The 15,041-nt window shown below is 35.6% G+C and overlaps 4 protein-coding genes across 5 annotated transcripts in view; 3 read left to right on the forward strand and 1 right to left on the reverse strand.

Moving 5' to 3' along the window:
• Positions 1 to 801: 801 nt before the first annotated feature.
• Positions 802 to 1,617, reverse strand: LOC104803525 (glycine-rich protein 5). Its single transcript, XM_010527460.2, has one exon. It carries the CDS (start codon positions 1,552 to 1,554, stop codon positions 1,096 to 1,098), a length of 459 nt encoding a protein of 152 aa, XP_010525762.1. The 5' UTR covers positions 1,555 to 1,617; the 3' UTR covers positions 802 to 1,095.
• A 1,363-nt stretch (positions 1,618 to 2,980) lies between these two features.
• Positions 2,981 to 5,328, forward strand: LOC104803526 (HD domain-containing protein 2). Its single transcript, XM_010527461.1, has 8 exons — positions 2,981 to 3,314; positions 3,914 to 4,038; positions 4,139 to 4,176; positions 4,291 to 4,401; positions 4,516 to 4,595; positions 4,700 to 4,736; positions 4,828 to 4,869; positions 4,985 to 5,328. The coding sequence occupies exons 1-8, from the start codon at positions 3,024 to 3,026 to the stop codon at positions 5,053 to 5,055; spliced, it is 795 nt and encodes a 264-aa protein (XP_010525763.1). The 5' UTR covers positions 2,981 to 3,023; the 3' UTR covers positions 5,056 to 5,328.
• A 1,929-nt stretch (positions 5,329 to 7,257) lies between these two features.
• Positions 7,258 to 10,864, forward strand: LOC104803527 (5'-nucleotidase domain-containing protein DDB_G0275467). Of its 2 annotated transcripts, XM_010527462.2 has the most exons (14): positions 7,261 to 7,431; positions 7,525 to 7,558; positions 7,643 to 7,849; positions 7,934 to 8,070; positions 8,182 to 8,331; positions 8,507 to 8,608; positions 8,708 to 8,872; positions 9,013 to 9,123; positions 9,342 to 9,439; positions 9,555 to 9,678; positions 9,807 to 9,896; positions 10,021 to 10,065; positions 10,239 to 10,559; positions 10,653 to 10,864. In XM_010527462.2, exons 1-14 carry the CDS (start codon positions 7,387 to 7,389, stop codon positions 10,680 to 10,682), a joined length of 1,659 nt encoding a protein of 552 aa, XP_010525764.1. In that variant the 5' UTR covers positions 7,261 to 7,386; the 3' UTR covers positions 10,683 to 10,864. The 2 variants fall into 2 exon arrangements, with proteins under 2 accessions (XP_019056895.1, XP_010525764.1); XM_019201350.1 differs by having other exon boundaries at positions 7,258 to 7,431; positions 7,934 to 8,331.
• Positions 10,865 to 12,950: 2,086 nt separating this feature from the next.
• LOC104803532 (cinnamoyl-CoA reductase-like SNL6) overlaps positions 12,951 to 15,041 on the forward strand; it is a 2,910-nt gene continuing 819 nt past the window's right edge. The window contains exons 1-4 of the mRNA XM_010527469.2: positions 12,951 to 13,202; positions 13,338 to 13,495; positions 13,630 to 13,818; positions 14,790 to 14,943. Of these exons, the coding sequence (XP_010525771.1) occupies positions 13,076 to 13,202; positions 13,338 to 13,495; positions 13,630 to 13,818; positions 14,790 to 14,943 (628 nt within the window). The 5' untranslated portion in view covers positions 12,951 to 13,075. The remainder of the gene's footprint in view (positions 13,203 to 13,337; positions 13,496 to 13,629; positions 13,819 to 14,789; positions 14,944 to 15,041) is intronic.

Genomic DNA, 15,041 nt, shown 5'->3' on the forward strand with positions numbered 1-15,041 from the left:
ACATAAATATAAATTATATATATATATCTATAAATTAATTAAACCAAAATCTAATTAAATTGTTTAATAATATATATATATATAATATAAGTTTAATATATATAAATCAAATTGCTTTGAAATATATATATATATATATATATAACATACAATATATAATGTTATGTGATATTAAATCTCAAATGAAAATAAAAATCTAATAATATAATATTTTTTCGGACTAAATGGGCGGGCCGGGCGGGTTTCGGACCGGACTCGATTCGACCTTAACTTTTTCTGGACCGGACCGGTCCGCCATTTATTTACCGGATCTATATTATTAGGCCCAAACCCTTAATTTTTCGGGCGAGTTTCGGGCCGGACTTCGGGTTTCGGGTTCTATTGACACCCCTAGTTATATCAATAATATTTTTTTTACCTTGATGTTATAAATAAAGATATTATATGAAGGTAAAAAAGAATTAACGTGTTAGAGTTAACCAAATTTAAGATTTTTTTATGAGAACTAATTAGAATTATATTAACTAATTAAATAATTCTTTTGATCACATAAATTTTCACAATGCTTATTTACTTTTCAAAATTACTTTGTATTTCGAATTAAAAAAATACATTGTTACCCATAAGTTTTTTATCAGCAACAATGGACAAGAAAGCCTCTAGTTTTTTTTTTTTTTTTTTTTTTTTTGGGCTCCAGGTTTTCGAAATTTTGGTTCAGTAGTAAAAAAAATACAATCTGGTTTTATTAATATACCTAATCTGTACCTACGAATACAATACCATATCGAATTTGCATACGGAAAACACCAAATATGTATATAGTACATATTGTATTCGATTAACACGACATTTTCCGTCGAATATATACGATATACAATCTTCTCAACAATAAAATTTGCATATAACACATATATAGGAGCTTTTTCATCTCCTTTTATTCAACCACTAAAATCTCGAAAATGAAATATCATCCCACGAATGGTTGATTACATACTTTAACTACTTTTATTCAAATTTTTATGCGTTACAAACATAAATTACGTAACAACACTTTTGCATGGAGATCCTATCCATAATCCATGCACGTACGTTCCCTCAGTCACCGCCGCCGCCACGGCCGTATCCTCCGCCGCGTCCCCCACCTTCCCCTCCGCCGTTGCCAGACCCACCACCTCTTCCGTACCCTTCCCCGTGTCCATACCCTTCTCCACCGCCCGACCCGGACTGTCTTCCTGAACCCGACCCAGCTCTTGAACCGGCGTAGGAACCGGCTTCGGATCCTGCCTCCGACCCACCACCACCACCAGAACTCGACGAGGAGCTACTGGAGCTAGACGAGGAGGATGAGCTTGACCCGGATCCGGAACCCGACCCTGCTCCGGCTCCGGACCCAGATCCGCCACCGCCGAGTCCAATCCCGATACCTGCACCGATTCCTATTCCACCGAGGTCGAGGCCCAAGTCTTTTCTGGCGACCCGGCTCTCGGATATTAGGGCTGACGTGGCTAAGAGTAGAGTGATCAGAAGTAGTGACAAAGAGTTAAATGAAGACATGGTTGTGCTTGTTTTTGTACGTTGCTTGTATGTTCGAACTCTGAATGGAATGAAGTAGAAGGAAGAATGGGGTATTTATAGGCGTTGAAGGGGAAATGATTGTGATGAAACTGGATAGAACATACTTTAGAATGTTGGATACAAGTCGAAGTCAAAAGTGATGTATGATATAAAAATGCGCATGCGTATGATAATGGGTTAAAATAATTGTTATTAATTATTCCATCACCAAACTTGGAAATAACCATGAAATGATAAAAGCTTTGTGCAAACAGGAATGTGGCACTGGCATACTATGACTGAGAGAGAGAGAGAGAGAGAGAGAGGGATGACCGACCCACGAAAGATCCACTAAAGAAGAAGAAGATAGTGGAGGATAGGAGGCACCATGCACCAAGGCCTGGCCCCTGCGCAATAAACGTTGGGACTCCACGCGGCAATTTTACATCGACTATTCGTCCATGGACTCCATTATATCGTCAATCTCCACGTGTCACCTCCTCAATTTTCATGAGATTTGGACCGTCATGTGCTGCTAACAATGCTCGAAAATAATATTTATCCCGGATTTAGTTTGCACGCTGCGGAAGATCAATGATTCAGTGTGACCACACCACCACCAAACCGTTTTCTTCAACTTTAAGCCATTTATGATAGTTGCTCATCTATCTATTTACAAGATTATGTTCTATTAAACCTGACATTAAACATACTCAAAAACTGCAAAAAATTATTTACCCATGTAAGAAAGAAATTACCATTGGAACCGAAAATATTTGGGCTTTTTAAGGCTGGGAAATATAGTGCATGATGTTGGGCTTAAATATATATATATTGGGCCGAAAGACTTCCGCGTTGGCCGATTTCAATGACCCATGGTCTCATATCAATGGAATGAAATTGAACCAAAATTAAATCCAACTAAAATCTTTAGTATTTTTTTTTTCTTGAAAATTGTTGTAGATGTTTTTCTAAACAAATTTTGTACAGTTATTTTTTAACGTATGTAGAAAAAACGATCAAAATTATACCCACATACACTCGAATCTAAATAAAAAAAATTTAAAAATCTTAGAATAAATCATTGAGTAATTGTTTTTAAATTTTAAAAACTCAAAAAATTGGCAATTAAATTTTTTTTAATTTGATTTTATTAAAAACCAGAAAAACTATTATATGGAAAAAAATCAACTAAAAATTAAAACTACATTTTTTATTTATAAATCTGTAAAACCCAATAACCAAAAAATAAAAACTAAAATGTAAAAATAAAAAACTAAATTCAAAAACTCAAAATAAAAAAACCATCCATCTAATTTCTCGTCGTTTATTTTAGGGAAACAATTTTGGGCCAAAAAGCCCAATATACAAATTGGGGAAAAAAAGCAAAAAGAAGAAAAAGAATAATATTGTATCGACAAATGGAAACACAGTTTCCGAAAAGGAAAAAAAGTAAAATCCGGAGGAAAATGATGAGGAGCGTGAATCGAGTGTTGTTCTGCAGATCATCGTCTTTCGTTCTCCTCGTCCCGTCCCTCGCTCGCTCTCAGCTCCGATTCAGCTTCTCCGCCGCCGGATCTCCAGCTCTTCCTAATCGGACGATCCACCGCATGGCCGCTGGGGCTTCTCACTCCTCCTCGTCGTCTCTCTCCGGCGGCGACGACGGCGCCGTTCCACGTACCTCCGGTAATGACGCGGCGACTCACTCTTCTGCGGCTGCCTCGGCTATCGATTTCCTCACGCTTTGTACTCGTCTCAAGGTAGTTTAGCTGAGAAAGATCCGATTCGTATGTCGCCGCATTGTGTTTTGCCGTTATCTCGCGTTCGTTTTTAGCTCTGGTGGTGTTTGGTTGGCGAGAAAGTGTGGGGGAAAGATAATACGGATGCATAAAAGTATTTATTGTACTGTGGAAAGCATGAAATAGTAGTTCCTTTCCTAGTGGATGTTTAAGCTAATTTATCTTTATGTAGAGAGATTCATACTCTCACTTGCGATTTTATAAACAGTAAATTATCGTGCATTCGTTCCGAATTTCGAAATAGTTTTGTCGTTGTCTATGGAACCTTAGATGCAAATGCTTTGCAGCGTTGAGAACTGTCTGAGCCTTCTAGCGTTCTTGGTCTTGGACCACTTTGTCGGGTATAGTTTGGTAGGAAATTGGAATTGATTGGGTTCAAATCTTCTGGGGTTTGATAGCTTGATTCCTGATTTCATATAGTGCTTTTAGCCGTGAACTTCGTGACCTTTGATCTCGTTTCTTAGTTTATATCAGTTTGTATGAACATGAATGGTTTCGATTCATGGTGCATCTTTTCGTCCGTGGCATTGTATGATAATCAAACTTTATGTTTAAATCAGATGACGAAAAGAGCTGGATGGGTTAAGAGAAATGTGAAAGATGCAGAATCAATAGCTGATCACATGTACCGGATGGGATTGATGGCTCTGATCTCTTCAGATATACCCAGTGTGGACAGAGACAAGTAAGACTTTTGGTTGCTTGTCTATTTCATCCATGATTTTCATTCCTAACCATTAGTGATTCATATCAACAGTGCAAATATGTTTTCCCTGTATTTTCAGGTGCATAAAAATGGCAATTGTTCATGACATTGCAGAAGGTGCCTTAATCTTTTCATTTTCAAACCTTTTTTTGTTCTAGAGAGTATATTATCGGCATCCTTTCTCATCGATATGTTGACATTGTTATTGTATCACATGAATTGGTTGAGTAGCCATTGTTGGGGACATAACCCCTTCTGATGGGATCGCGAAGGAAGAGAAAAGTCGAAGAGAAAGGGAAGCACTTGAACACATGTGCCAACTCTTGGGTGGAGGACCAAGAGGTACTTACTCTCTTCCATATACCTTTCAATACTATATTCCGCTGATCATTTTATACCGTTTGCGATTATTTAGTTCAGTGAATGACAGTGAAAGCGTATTTGTTAAAAATGCAGCCAAGGAAATTGCTGAACTATGGGCAGAATACGAAGAAAACTCCTCACCAGAAGCCAAAGTTGTTAAAGATTTCGACAAGGTATACCCCCCCCCCCTCTCGCTTGCTACTCAATAGCAGTGTGCATATTGATTGGAAAAGTTCATTGAAGCTGTCTACATACAACACTGCCGTGTTCCCTGCAGGTTGAAATGATACTACAAGCCTTGGAATATGAAAACGGTAAAGCTCTCTTCAAGGGACTTTTGTTTGAATCCCGTTAGCAAATTCTCTCGGGGGTGGTTCCTGAAAACTGATTTCGCCGTTTGTGCAGAGCAAGGGAAGGATCTAGAAGAATTTTTCCAGTCGACCGCCGGTATGACATTCGCTCCATACATAGTAGAATAGAAGAATTAGCATATTTTATACATCACCAAACGTTATGGAACGGAGAGTGGAAGGGCTAAGATTATGGATGGTTGATGATGCAGGGAAGTTTCAGACGGAGATAGGGAAAGCTTGGGCGTTGGAGATAGCTTCAAGGAGAAGAAGTAAACACTGATCTAATTGGCACCAAAAAGGGTACAAAAATAAATAAGATTTGCTTTGGCGAGGTTTTCATTGTTCTTCAAGAATCGATCCATGGCTCTGGTCGGTTAATAACGTTTTCCTGGTCCCAACATCTCAAGTATGCACTTCAACTCCATTACATTTGTCTGGTGGTGGAATCGCTTCTTTCCCTTTTAATTTTGATGACTATATAAGCAAATGTATTTAATGTCCTAATCAACAGCCAGTTCTTAGGCCAACCCAAATGATCCTTCTTCACATTTCATATGTGCTTATGGTTACGGTAATGCAAAATTGATCCCCATGTGTCCGAATTGAATTTTATATAAATTGAAAAAAAAAGAGTATCTTTTTATAACTAAAACGCTTAAATCCAAAAATAAACTTGTTTATTCCTGCTATCTTATGCTAAAAGAGATCTTAAGAAATTTATGGATAAATTTTTACGTAAAGAAATTTGAATTTCTGGAATCAAGGAAACTAAGTTTAATGTGATACGTAAAAAGACAAGTTTAGTTATCTTTTCGATAATAGTTTTTTTTAAAATTAATTTCGATTTTTTTTATGGAAAAATGACATTTTTCTACACCAACTTTGCAAAATGTGACATTTTCCTACACGAATTTTTAATTTGACAAAAAACTACACCAAATTATCAAATGTGCCAAATTGATACACGAACAACCCAATTTAACTGCAATTTCCTACACAATCCGAAAACGGTGTTAAGTGTCCGTTAACCGCTGATGTGGTACGCCACGTGGCGGCTGACGTGGCACGCCACATAGATTTTTTTGCCACATCAGCATGCCACGTCATATTTTTAAAAAAAAATTCCGGAAAAATATGAAAAAAAATCGATTTACATATACATACAAACAAATATATTTATATATACATATACATATATAAACACATATATATGTATATATACATATGCATATACATACATACATACATACATACAAAATAAAAAAAAATCACATATATATATATATTCATATCCACATGCAAATACAAATATAAACATAAATACTTCTATGTATATATATTTCTATATATATCAAATAAAAATATACACATATATACATGTATTTATACAAATATATATGCATATACATACATACAAGTATATTTATATATATACACATACATATATAAATACATATACATGTATATATATGTATTTATATCTATGTACAAATACAAATATAAACATATATACTCCTATATATATATATACTTGTATATTTTTTTATTTTGTATGTATGTATATATTTATATATATGTATGTGTATATGTGTATATATAATAAATATGTATTCATATACATGTATATGTATTTATATATATATATGTATGTGTGTATATATAAATATATTTGTATGTATGTATATGCATATATATTTGTATAAATGCATGTATATATGTGTATATTTTTATTTGATATATATAGAAATATATATACATAGAAGTATTTATGTTTATATTTGTTTGTATGTATATGTATATATATTTGTATAGATGTTTGTATATATATGTGTATGTTTTTTATTTTGTATATATATAGTTATATATTTTTATATAAGAGTATATATATTTATATTTTTATTTGTATATAGATATGAATATATATATATATATTGCTATTTATTTATTTTATTTTAAATTTAAAAAAAAAATCGATTTTTTTCATATTTTTCGGAATTTTTTTAAAAATATGATGTGGCATACTGATGTGGCAAAAAAATCTATGTGGCGTGCCACGTCAGCCGCCACGTGGCATGCCATGTCAGCGGTTAACAGACACTTAACACCGTTTTCGGATTGTGTAGGAAATTACAGTTAAATCGGATAGTTCATGTATCAATTTGACATATTTGATAATTTGGTGTAGTTTTTTGTCAAATTAAAAATCTGTGCAGGAAAAGGTCACATTTTGCAAAGTTGGTGTAGGAAAATATTGCAAAATGTCATTTTCCCTTTTTTTATTTGAAATGTTTAGGGCAGACACCAACTTTTTTTTTTTGGTTCGTTACAAGTCTAGTGAGATTTTTCATTCCCAAGCAGTGCATATTGAAAACAGGCCTATTAAGCCCATTTTGTTTTCTTGGGCTTTTTTGAGCCCAAAATGTTCCAATAATCTGTGAAGTTTGGTTCCTCCTTTCACAGAGCAAAAAACCCTAACCGCCTTCCATCCATTTTATCCCCTCCGTCAGATGACGTCAGCGATACCATGGTCACTCCTAAAAAGTAAGAACTCGGGAAAAACAGGGCATACGTACATACTCTGTAATGACGAGCTGAGTTTTGTTCCTCGATCATGTCTTCTCTTCGCCGGATTCTTCTTCTCGCACCTTCCATCTCTGTAATCTTCTCTTTCTCTCTCCACAATATATGTAACTGCGTGTACTCTGTTCTCTCTGCTTTTGATTGATGATGTGGTTCGTTGTGATTGCAGAGAGGAAGGTTTTCTGCTTCTGGATCCGGAAATGGTGAGTTCTCCGGTTATATGACCTGGCCTTAGCTTTACACTTTTTACCAATGGGGGATTGAGGTGGTTTAGTCACTGTAATTAGGTTTACTACCAAGTTTGCGAGGCTACTGTTCCGTCGCTTCGGCGGATACGGCGTCGAATCTGGTTGAGAATTGTGCCATTTCCGCACCTGATGATTTCGCGGTCGACGATGCGATCTCGAGGATTCGAGACGAATTCGAAATGGCGAGAGAAAGGTTTCTCAAGATCCCTGACACACTCAAAGGAATGCCCAAAATGAACCCTCAAGGTCTCCGTATATACATATGTCTGTGTATTGGTCATATGCTCTTTTGTTAATTAATGAACTGCTTTGTTTTTTGGTTGATTGTAGGGATTTACGTTAATAAGAATCTCAGGTTGGATAACATACAGGTTTATGGATTTGACTATGACTACACATTGGCTCATTACTCTTCCAACCTGCAGAGTTTGATATATGATCTCGCGAAACAGCATATGGTTAACGAGGTGGTCTTCAGAGTGTTGTGTTTTTTTTTTTTGTGGATTTGGCTTGTGTTGTGTTGTGTTGTGTTGTGTTTGGTCTGCTGCTTGAGAATCTGTGTTCCTCTGTTCTTGCAGTTTAGGTATCCTGAGATTTGTATGCAATTCAAGTACGATCCAACTTTCCCCATCCGAGGGTTGTATTACGATAGGCAAAAGGGATGCCTCATGAAATTGGATTTCTTTGGTTCGATTGAGCCTGATGGGTGTTATTTTGGTCGTCGTAAGGTACTCTTAAACGTATTCATCTTTTTTTTTTCTGTTTTTCTTTGTCTAACTGTTGAACTTGGGAATGAGGCCATGTTGTTGTTGTTGTTGTCTAACTGTTGAACCGAGATGGAGGTTTGAATGAATCCTTCAGCGGGAAAATTTTCTTGCTTTAACATGTCCCTCCATGGTGCAGCTTAGTAGGAAGGAAATAGAAGACATGTACGGTACACGGCATATAGGTCGTGATCAAGCCAGAGGCCTGGTGGGGTTGATGGATTTCTTTTGCTTTAGTGAGGTCGGTCTGATAAACAAAATACCTTTTGATGCAAATCCCATCATGTGATTGACAATCATTTTTTAGCTCTATCTGAATATTCATTTTTATTGTTATTAGGCATGTCTTCTTGCAGACATGGTCCAATACTTTGTCGATGCCAAGCTGGAGTTCGATGCCTCTTACATATACAATGATGTAAATCGTGCAATTCAGCATGTCCATAGAAGTGGATTGGCCCATAGAGGAATCCTCTCCGATCCTCATAGATATTTGGTTAAGAATGTAAGTTCTCGACTTTGTTTGCTTATGATTTATACCTTTTTCTTATCCCATTGATTCAGTTTCTGACAGCTCAGATGATATGTTCTAGATTGCAGAGTTTGAAAATACCTCTTTCTTGTTTTGGGAACATACTGTTACAGGGTCAGCTACTACGTTTCCTGAGAATGCTAAAGGATAAAGGGAAGAAGCTTTTCTTACTGACCAACTCTCCTTATCATTTTGTGGATGGAGGAATGCGCTTTCTGATGGAGGTGCGATTCATTTCATTGAAGCTCTCTCTCTCTCTCTCTCTCTCTCCCCTTTTGAATCTGCCTCAGGACAAATACTGTGTTCCTGCCTCGACAGTCTATTTCATTTACTTAGTTTGTACATGTAACATGATCTCCTAAGAATTAGTACCTTCTTGTTTCTATAATCTAAATCATGATCCCTGTGTTGTTTCTCAGTGGAGCTTATCTTTTTTCATCAGGATACTTTTGGTGTCAAAGACTCGTGGAGGGAGCTTTTCGATGTTGTGATCGCTAAAGCTAATAAACCAGAGTTTTATACATCTGACCATCCTTTCCGGTTCGTTTTATCTCTGATTACTGTTATTTTCGGAAATGGTGAGATCCTGTTTCCTAGCGAAGCTTCTAAGTCTCTCAGAGTCGAAGAACATAAACTTTGTGCTTACTCACTGTAGCTGCTATGATACCGAGAGAGACACTTTGGCATTTACGAAAGTGGATGCGTTTCACCCAAATAAAGTTTACTACCATGGATGCCTTAAATCCTTTCTCCAAATTACAAAGTGGCATGGCCCTGAGGTACTTCTTTCCTTCTCAATCACTCCCTCAATTTTCTCCATTTTTGTTTGCTTTTTTTATGCTCTGAATGTAGTTTAAAAGCTGAATCGCCTTCCCCCCTTTTTAAACTCTTTTGTTGAATTCCAAAGGTGATTTATTTTGGCGATCACTTATTTAGTGACCTTAGAGGACCTTCAAAGTCTGGTTGGCGGACGGCTGCTATAATACATGAACTCGAAGTTAGTCCTCCATTACTAAAGTTTTTCGTGTAGAAATCAGCATTTTCAGCTTTTTTTTTTGTTCTTTAAAGTCTTCAAAATTCCCAGCTTCGGCTGATTTCTACGTGATGTTTTGTTGGTTCAGAGAGAGATACAGATACAAAATGAAGATAGCTACCGGTTTGAACAGGTAGGCCTTGCCCTTCTCCGTTATTTTCTACTGTTTCGTATCAACAATGGAGAGAACTGATATCCCAACAAGGGCATGCCTTAAGATCCTCAATTTAACAACCTCGTACGTGAAACATGTTCTTACATGTTAGTCTGAGGACATGAATCATGAATGTGTTGAATAAATTTCAGGCGAAATTTCATATAATACAAGAGCTGCTTGGTAGATACCATGCGACGGTGGCGAACAGCCATAGAAGCGAGGCATGTCGGGCTCTGCTGGAAGAGCTGAACAGGGAGAGGCAAAAGGCGAGGCAAACGATGAAACAGATGTTCAATACATCGTTTGGGGCGACGTTTTTAACGGACACGGGTCAAGAATCAGCGTTTTCTTATCACATACACAGATATGCGGACGTGTACACGAGCAAACCCGAAAACTTTCTGTTCTACCCTCCTGAGGCTTGGCTTCATGTACCATACGATATCAAGATCATGCCACATCATGTGAAGGTATGCATGCGGCACTTTTACTTTTACATTTACTTTTTACCACAAGCATAGAAACAGAATATATATAATCAAAAAGCTCTGTGCTGCTTTCAGGTTCCATCAAGCTTGTTCAAGACTGAGTAGAAAGATAAGTATTTCGTCAAAAAAGGAGGTTAGTTGTGTCCTGTTTTCCCATCAATTTGATGCGATGACGTCTCTTTTGTTGATCTCTCCGTCCAAATCCCACCACACACACACATTAGGAATTCGAATTCTCCATTCTAAGTTCTGATTCGGTTCGGTCTAGATAGCTACGAATTTGTTCATCTTAAATTCCATTTGAACCGATTTTGCTATTAAACGATCTGAACATATGACACACACACACATAAGAAAAGGAATTCACAGTTTAGGTTAATCCAATAATTTATTTTTAAAATGAGAAAAAAAAACAAGAATGATAGTGTTTGCAATAATACTATAATTACGCACAAGTGTATACGAAATTGGTATTCATTTTTCTCATCGGAGAATGCCGACATTCATTTTTCCCTCGAAAATAAATATATGTAAACCAAAACTTGTAAAAAATACATAACTTTTTATATCATGTAATTCTTTCTAATTTTGATTAGTTTTTCAAATTTTTAGGCTAGTAATTGAACCTGGTCAAGATTAATCTGAAACATGTCCAATTAACCGGTTGGATCATTTTATTTATTATAATAAATTGCGTCGTTAATGATTCGAGACAATTATAGTGGCAAAAGTCTTAGTACCACCAAGTTTGTATTTCTCTTAAACTTTATTATATATCAATAACATTTAAATGCTTATCCTTTGATGACTTCTATCTTCATGAAATTTTTTCCAATCAACATTTCGTTTCGTTGTGTTACAAACATTTTTTTTGCTGGTTACCCAAAAGATCCAACTATATGAAAATTGCATCTGATCATATAACTCAGTCGAGTTTTATCTATATATATAACAAAAAATAGATGAATTTTTTGTTTTTGTAAATATAAATAAATTAGGATTTAATATCTATTTTGATATTAAAGTGTTTTGAAAGTGTGTGAAAACTCTCTTATTATAATGTGTATTTGGTTGGTTCACTTGTGAGAAGCTTCCCACGTCAATACTCTCCCAACCACACTCTCTACCTACTAACTGCTAACTACTTCCTCTCTTTTTTTTTTTTTGCTTTTAATTTCTCGTTCTATTGTATAAATATTTTCCTTATCATATCGCATTTTTTCAATCACTAAATTTACAAAAAAAAAAAAATTATGGCTGACTTTGACTTTGACTTTGTGTGAATTATATCCTCTTCGAGTTTTGTTTCTACAAGTTAACTCGTGAATTCTTCCGCCATTCAAATCGACCCCACAATTATTAAGGTTGTGTATATAAAATTTGATAGCTACTAATCCAACTTAATTACTGTAGACCCGAAATATATTTATTAATATTTAATACATTTAATTTTACAATTTAGTGGGAGAAAAAGAAAATAATCATTACTACCCATTTCAAAATAATTATTATTTTAGATTATTTCACATTTTTTAAAAAAAAAAGAAAAAAAAAGTCACATATAACTTTATTTAATGATAAAAACAATGTTATCATTAATAATTTATTAAAATTTGATAGATATAAAATTGGAATGACAAATATTTTAAAACATAGAAAATAACCTAAAACTATAAATATTTTGAAACGGAATGAGTACTATTTATCCAACTTTGTAGTGGGCTCCTAGCATTTTTGTGATTATTATGAATCTTTCAACGCTGTTTCTTTTTAGAACTTCTGCAACCGATGGATAGATTTACTTCATTTTGAAAAAAAAAAATTGATCTTTAGAAACCCATTTTTGTAAAAAGCTTTATGCACACTCCAAATTCTAACTTGAAAATTTGGATATTATTTTACAAGTTATGTTCTTTTTTTTTTGTGTGGAAATTAGAAGAATGATATTTCATTGTAAGAGAGGCGAGATTGAGACACGCAAAGATGATGCGTTCATATTCTATCGACGAAAAAAAATCCCTTTTCCCAAATATGACAAAATTGTCTATTAGAGTTTTCCCATAAATTAATAATTTCAATTTCAACACGGAAACAAATTCATCACGTAATACTTTAAACAAACAAACGATCAAAACATTGTGTTCCAATTGAGGAATAAAATTACAAAGAATATAACAATAACAAATCATGAATGCTGTTTAACATAACGGCTTGACTCGTGGATAACCGGCCAATAAATTTAGAGAAATAATGATACTATGATTTGAATATTTTAATAAATAATTTTAAAAAAATCGAAAAGGGGTTTATGATGAAACTATAATATAATATAATATAATATAAAGATGAGTAGCTGGGAACGTGCAGCAGAAATAGTTCACCCACCTTTCTTCTATTAATGCTTCCTTCTTCCAACCTTTCTTCTAACTCTCCCACACGCCTTCTATAAAGGCGGAGAAAAAACTCCAAAATTCAATCTGAAAAAGGAAGAAGAAGAAATGGATCGAGAGGAGAAGAAGAAGCCCACTTGCTGTGTTCTTGATGCTTCCACTTACGTGGGTTTCTGGATTCTCAAGCGATTGCTCTCCAGAGGCTACTTCGTTCACGCTGCAATCCGTAAAAACGGTACCTTTCCCCCGAAATTCTTCTCTGGGTATCTCCAGATCCTCCATTTCTCGTGAATTTGAGGGTTTTCGAGAAATGGGTCCTTCTTATTTTCTGGGTTAGATCAATCATTTTGCGTGTTTCTTCTGTTCTCAGGGGAGAGTGAGATAGAGAAGAAGATCAAGGACATGGAGGTTGCAGAAGAGAGATTGGATGTGTACTATGTCGATGTCTTGGATTATCAGAGCATTCTCATGTCTCTCAAAGGCTGTAATGTTGTCTTCTGCTGCTTAGACAATCCTTCTGGTTATGACGTGAGTGTATATATATCGTCGCATTTTTCTCAATCTGACGAAATCTCGATGAAATTCTCTTTGATGATGATATATGAGATACTATAAAGCTTTGATTTTTATGAATTGGGTTTGGATTGATGATCTTTGTGTAGGAAAAGGAGGTGGATTTGGAAGTGAGAGGAGCGATCAATGTAGTGGAGGCGTGTGCGCAGACAGACACCATTGACAAGATTGTGTTCTCTTCCTCCCTCACTGCTGCAATCTGGCGAGACAACATTGGAACTCAGAAAGATGTGGACGAGAGGTGTTGGAGTGACCAAGACTTCTGTCGCAAGAAGAAGGTTCGGTTTTCTCGTCTTTCTTTCTATATATATATATTTACATTATAATGAATTGCATTTCAAAATACACCGTTTTATATATCTCTAGTAACAATATAGAAGATATAACGTATTCCCCCTACAAAATTTTACATTTTGATTGTGTACCCTATTTGGATGAATATATATCCATGATTCTAATCATGAGTGATATCTTTAATATATATGTCTATACACGTAGAGGGTTTGGACAATAAACCGGTCTTGCTGAGATAGTCCAAATTCATTATGATGTTAGGGTTTCATTCATGATCATGTGGTATGAGTGTATATATATATATATATCGTGGGTTTCATTGAATTTTATGGTTTCACCAAATTCTGACGGCTTTTAATGATACGCTGCGATGGGGGGTTTTCATGTTTTCGGGTTCGATTTCGTGAGAAGGAACATGCATGTCGGACGAGAGATTCGACATTTTTAAACATGTTGGACCCACGTTAGAATTACAAGCTGGAATAATAATTTTTTTTGTTAAATAAATTGTAATCATTTTCGGTGCTCTGGGGAAACGGGTCGGCTTCGTTCATCAAGCGTCTGACATATTATTTATAATAATAAATTCATCCAAAAATAACTGCATTTGAAATTACACCAAAAAAGGATCTATTTTTACTTTTAGGTTGGGATTTTTATATATTATATGATACGTTGGGTCTTCATGAAATGCATGGCGACGCATGAAGAGGATATAATAAGAGAATTGAGCTGTATCCGCAACTCATATCTCATGGTTCAACGTACGATTCCTAAATTCACCAGTCACCATTAGGAAACTAAAGATAACCAATTATATTATAAAAATAATATAAAAAAAATAAAGAAATACCTAACATTCAAAATTCAGACATAACACAACAACTACGACACATGTTTACTTGTTTAGGACAGTAACATATGATTAAAAAAATAATCATTTTCTTCAACGCAGTTATGGCACGCGCTTGCAAAGACGTTGTCGGAGAAGGCGGCTTGGGCTCTGGCCATGGACCGTATGGTCAATATGGTCTCCATCAACGCCGGTCTCATCATCGGACCCTACGTCTCTCAACAAAACCCTAGCCCCACCTTGTCTTACCTCAAAGGTACGTACTCACGCATATACGCACATATACACAGTCCCATGCGTTCGTAAACCGTATGTGTACGTATAAGTACAACTGCTTGATGGTATTGCGTCGTG

This window comes from Tarenaya hassleriana, unplaced genomic scaffold (genome assembly GCF_000463585.1).
Source record: "Tarenaya hassleriana unplaced genomic scaffold, ASM46358v1 Cleome9, whole genome shotgun sequence".
NCBI classification, from domain to species: domain Eukaryota; kingdom Viridiplantae; phylum Streptophyta; class Magnoliopsida; order Brassicales; family Cleomaceae; genus Tarenaya; species Tarenaya hassleriana.

Bases quoted from the DNA above. Each gene is read 5' to 3' on its own strand.
- LOC104803526 (XM_010527461.1), top strand. From the start codon at position 3,024: ATGATGAGGAGCGTGAATCGAGTGTTGTTCTGCAGATCATCGTCTTTC. The intron at 3,315-3,913 runs GTAGTTTAGCTG...TGTTTAAATCAG, and splicing joins CGCTTTGTACTCGTCTCAAG to ATGACGAAAAGAGCTGGATG. The intron at 4,870-4,984 runs GTATGACATTCG...TTGATGATGCAG, and splicing joins ATTTTTCCAGTCGACCGCCG to GGAAGTTTCAGACGGAGATA.
- LOC104803527 (XM_019201350.1), top strand. From the start codon at position 7,387: ATGTCTTCTCTTCGCCGGATTCTTCTTCTCGCACCTTCCATCTCT. The intron at 7,432-7,524 runs GTAATCTTCTCT...TTGTGATTGCAG, and splicing joins TTCTCGCACCTTCCATCTCT to AGAGGAAGGTTTTCTGCTTC. The intron at 10,560-10,652 runs GTATGCATGCGG...TGCTGCTTTCAG, and splicing joins TCATGCCACATCATGTGAAG to GTTCCATCAAGCTTGTTCAA.
- LOC104803525 (XM_010527460.2), bottom strand. From the start codon at position 1,554: ATGTCTTCATTTAACTCTTTGTCACTACTTCTGATCACTCTACTCTTA.